General features: G+C 34.8%; 2 protein-coding genes across 2 annotated transcripts in view; one reads left to right on the forward strand and one right to left on the reverse strand.

Moving 5' to 3' along the window:
- The window catches only part of spout1 (SPOUT domain containing methyltransferase 1), a 10,630-nt gene extending 9,593 nt beyond the window's left edge, over positions 1–1,037 (forward strand). Inside the window, exon 12 of the mRNA XM_043229873.1 lies at positions 1–1,037. This exon is cut by the window's left edge and continues 376 nt beyond it. The gene's annotated coding sequence lies outside the window, so the exon portion shown is untranslated.
- Positions 1,038–1,607: 570 nt separating this feature from the next.
- Positions 1,608–5,000, reverse strand: part of st6galnac6 (ST6 (alpha-N-acetyl-neuraminyl-2,3-beta-galactosyl-1,3)-N-acetylgalactosaminide alpha-2,6-sialyltransferase 6) — a 5,813-nt gene continuing 2,420 nt past the window's right edge. Inside the window, exons 4-6 of the mRNA XM_043229856.1 lie at positions 3,950–4,359; positions 2,989–3,096; positions 1,608–2,869 (exon numbers count right to left, since the gene is read on the reverse strand). Of these exons, the coding sequence (XP_043085791.1) occupies positions 2,683–2,869; positions 2,989–3,096; positions 3,950–4,359 (705 nt within the window). The 3' untranslated portion in view covers positions 1,608–2,682. The remainder of the gene's footprint in view (positions 2,870–2,988; positions 3,097–3,949; positions 4,360–5,000) is intronic.

The raw sequence follows: 5,000 nt of genomic DNA on the forward strand, positions 1-5,000 counted from the left end.
TCTTGTGCTCGGGCAGATGGTCGATTTCAAATAACGAAATGAAAGAAATAACATTCTCTGAAGATTTAGACATTATGGGGCGATGAGCGAGAGCATTATCGAGCAGGAAACGTACTACTTGGGATGTTCACGGCGAAAAAATATCATTCAAACACTATGGGTTGTTCTCATGCTGGTGGATTTCAGACACTTGATGATTAGAGGCGACGTGAGCAGCACTTAGCAAAACGCCTTCGACGTTAAGGAACGCTTATACACGCTTCAAGATGGCTTCTTCGTCAGATCCGGAGACGTGTAGCATTGCATCGCTCGCTCGCTCGCCAACAAATGCATTGCAGTGAATGGGTGCCGTCGGAAGGAGCGACCAAACGGCTGATTAAAAACCACAAATGATCACAATAAAACCACAATAGTCCACATCTTGTGAAGCCAAAAGCTGCTATCTATCATTAAGGTGTTTTATATGAAAATCTCGAAACACTTTTTTCCGATAAAGCATCATCTTGTCATTAAAGAAGACGCCAGAGATCACCGTTTACGAGCCGAAAAAATCACGCAGGTAGATTTTGGCGTGAGTGGATATTACAGACTCACGCTTGAGCTAGAAGCACTTGTTTCAATAATAAAAAAACGGATTAGTTTCTTTCGGCGTGGATTATTACGGTGATTGGCAGCCGTTTGGACTCTCTTTCTGACGGCACCCATCCACATCCGACGGCCCGAGCCGCTTCTCGAACAGCGTCACTCATCAGGCGTTATTTATGGGCTTCGCCCAAATCAAAAGCAACGCATTCGAAGCAGCGCACGGGTTAACCAGACCACCACTAACCGGTTACCGACGACGACTCGAGCTCTCCAATCAGAGCACAGCGGCGTCCAATGGGAGCGGAGTATTTACAACAGTCACGTGAAATGCTGGCGAGCGTGATCTAGAGAGGCGTGTTATACACTAACAGCTGTAGCCGGAGAGATTCAAGTTGTACAACTGATCGATGACGTCACTACTTGGTAAAAACGGCATAATAAATTGAAAGGCCTCTACACGTCATAAACAGAGACACCGTACCGGAGGAATCACGCTTGGTGATTTTTGGTGTTGATTATGAATCATAGTACTAGTATTTTAGTAGTACTAGTAGTAGTATTTTGTTTCGTTCTTGGGTTACAAGATATATCCGGGTCAGCTCGTAATGAAAAGAAATGAAGGTATTATTTTTTTTTTACAACACACCTATTTTAGGTCCAGTAGATGTCTTTCATTTTCATGACATGTTTAGTCGTTTTGGCAAATAAATGATATTAAATTAATACATTTTAATCGTTTTTTTCTTTTTATATTTTCAGTTTTTGTTTTAATTTCAGTTTAAGTTTGAATCATTTTGTGGTGTTTTATTAGCATTTTTAATATTTGTATTTCATTTATTTTAATCACATATTTTTTAAAATAATACTTTAATATTTTTATTTTTATATTTTCAGTTTTTGTCTTAATTTCAGTTTACGTTTTGATAATTTTGTGTTGTTTTATTAGCATTTTTAATATTTGTATTTTATTTTAATCGCGTATTTTTTTAAATAATACTTCAATAGTTTTTTTATTTTTATATTTTCAGTTTTTGTCTTAATTTCAGTTTACGTTTGAATCATTTTGTGGTGTGTTTTATTAGCATTTTTAATATTTAATTCATTTTAATCGTGTATTTTTTTATTTAGCGTTAAAAATTGCTACGTGAACTAAAATTTATTTGCCAAAGCAACATTTAAAAATCTTAAGTTTTAAGATTTTATTTCGGCTTCATTTCAAACAATTTAAATGATTTGCAATATAGTTACCAAGACCGTACCCTGTATAATAATACAGTAATAATAATCACGATATGCTGACTTTATTTCAAATAAGCATATATTGCATTTAGTGCATCAAATAATTTAAATTAATTGTGATTTAAGTAATAAAAGCTGGCTCTGATATGCATTTAAATGCTTTAAAACACATTCATTTATCATTTTTAATTGATTCTAATTTTGTGATGAAAAACGACCCGGACACGTTCTCGTAATAGATGATCCAGTGAACCATATTAAATAGAGTTATAGAATATTCTTCAACTTTCATAGATTTCATTCATAAAGGTATAAAGGCATAAATAAGTCTCTGATCCAACACCTTCCCTAAAAGTACAGAAAATGTGTTATTTACCTGAAAATGGTGCGATTTAAAGTATTTTCTCGTTTAGGGCATTTTTAAAACCATATAAACTTGTAAAAATATTTTTTTTTTTTTGCGGAACGACAATTTTTTTTACACAGTTCTTATTTACACCATAAAACGCTCTCTTAATCTCTTAATCTCGTGAAGTTGTTCGTTTCACGCGATCTAAATCAATCTCCCGTTTGGCAACTGACATAAAGGCTTTCTCTTCCGTTCTCCATCCGATAGGCCGGAAGAAAAACTGTGAGGGAAGGCTTGGGAAAACGTCACGGCAGTAGTGTGTCACGCTTGAGACCGAAACAAGTTCAGACGTCGAGGAAAACTAAGGTTGTCCACCCGTGGCTCGTTCCATTTCGGCTCGGTCGCTAATCCAGATGCCTTTCCGAGCAGGCGATTTGAAACGGCAGCCATTTTGGATCAGAAGGTCACGCGGAGGTGCGGAGAGCCGCCATCTTGGCTCTGGTGTTTCCTCACCACGTCGGGTGGCTGTAGCTGATGTTGTACTGCTTGGCCCAGCGAGCAAACACTTGTTTCTCGGTGATGAAGCGGTGGTGAGATCCGCGGCGCCCCCTCTCGTTCTGGAGGTACGTCACGCACTCGTCCGGACCTCGGGGCTTGTAATAGTGATAGGGCATGCGTTTGGGCTGAGGATGCTTCCTGTACGAAACGCAATTCAGGAAACTACATTTCACGGATGTATTCCATTAGTGCATTCTTACACTAAAATAATGAAAAATACTTCTTTTATGATGACATGATGAAATGCGTCATCTTACCCACAGTGGTTTGGTGGCACCATCCCATAAACCTTTATGTTGTCGCACATCTCTATGGCGATGACCATGGTGAACCAGCCCGTGCTCAACCAGGACTGAGACTTTTTCCTGCGAAAACGACAACAAACACTGAAAAATACAGCAATTGCAATGTTCAAATAATCCAATTTAGGGATGATTTAAATGTTAAAATATTACTGCATATTTCATTGCGATTATTTTAGACTTATTATAGTATAAAATAATAATTATTTTAACTGTTGCGATCAGTTATATTTCATTTTAAATTTAAGCTAATTTCTCAAAATGTAGTTTTTATTTCTATTGTATATAAGAATACAATATATATATAAAAAAAAAAGAAAAGTTGATACTAGGTGTTAAATCAATATAGGTATTTATTAAAAAATAAATGAAAATTATATATATATATATATATATATATATATATATATATATATATATATATAATTTTTATTTATTTTTAATAAATTTATTTTAATACACATTTTACAATCAATATATATTTAACCATGCTGTAGTAGGTTTTATTATTAAATAATCTAATTATTAAAAATACAATTAAAAGCAAAACACAATAATAATAAATAAGTAAAATGCATAAATTCAATATAAAAAAAAAGCTTCAAACTAATAAAAATGTAAAACAGAACCGTAACAGAATTCAAAATCTAAACATTTAACAGAGAATTTCGAAATAAAAATCTTTAAATATTAGCAAACAAGTTCTGTTTCTGACAGACGCAATAAAATAAAAAAAGTCAGTGTTTTGTTGCAATTGTAAAAAGACCGTTTCGACTGTTTTGTAATTAGGCACTACTTTTTGTATTCTTTGCATTAGAAGAAATATGAGGGGATGCATTCAGATGGATATTATAGTGACAATCAAAACGACATTAAAAACACACGTCAAATGAAAGCAGCCGAAAGGAAGTCTCACCTGTCCCGTCCGGTCTCTTTCTGAAACAGCGTGTCGAACCTCTGCATCTTGCCGGGCGAGATGAAGAAGAAGGACAGGTTGGTGTAGGTCATGCTGACTCTCTGGATGAGCCGGTACAGCGTGCCCTTGGCGTCGCGGCCGATCTTCGTCGCCGGGCCCCAGAATATGACGGCCGGGTTCTCCGAGCGGTTCAGGAACTCGGCGGGTTTGCGGACCACGCGGAAAACGCTGGAGTGAGCCACGACGCGCACGCTGGTCCGGTTCCCCACGTCGGACTCGTAGCCGGAGGTCGGAGCGTCGTTCATGCGGATGATGCACTCGGTGCGGTCGATCTCGTCCCCGGCGCGAGTCCCCAACACGTGACTGGAGCTGGTCACTAGCGCACACTGACGGCAGTGAAGGGTCATGCTCTGAAACAGGGACTTACATGAGCGCCTTTTTCCACACAGCAAACAGCATATATTTATTACATATTACTTTATTATTTAACAATCTAATTGTTTTATTACTATATAATGATTATGATTGATTACATGACTAATTAGCTTTGATTACTTCATCCAGAATTTAATGCACATTTAATATACATATTTAATCCATCATTTTTTAAAATGACATACACAAAAATAGTTAAAATATATGTAAAATATATTTACATATTTAATTAAATTTTATAATTATTTTACATTTATTATTATTATTATTATTTTATTTCATTGTTTTTAATTTATTATATATTTAATTTTTAAATATCTCATACATTTTCTTTGGACAATTTTTTTAAATATATATATACATTTTTCATTCATTTTCAAAGTAGACATGTATATTATAGTCCTGTCAAATAATTAATATCCAAAATGATATATTTTTTTACAGAATATATGTGTATGGTCTTTGTATATATTTATTATGTGTATACAAATATACACATGACCAGTATATATTTAGAAAAGATTTACATGTATATATATATATATATATATATATATATATATATATATATATATATATATATATATATATATATATATACACACACACACACACA

The sequence above is a fragment of the Puntigrus tetrazona genome, unplaced genomic scaffold, assembly GCF_018831695.1.
Source record: "Puntigrus tetrazona isolate hp1 unplaced genomic scaffold, ASM1883169v1 S000000116, whole genome shotgun sequence".
Classification (NCBI taxonomy): Eukaryota; Metazoa; Chordata; class Actinopteri; order Cypriniformes; family Cyprinidae; genus Puntigrus; species Puntigrus tetrazona.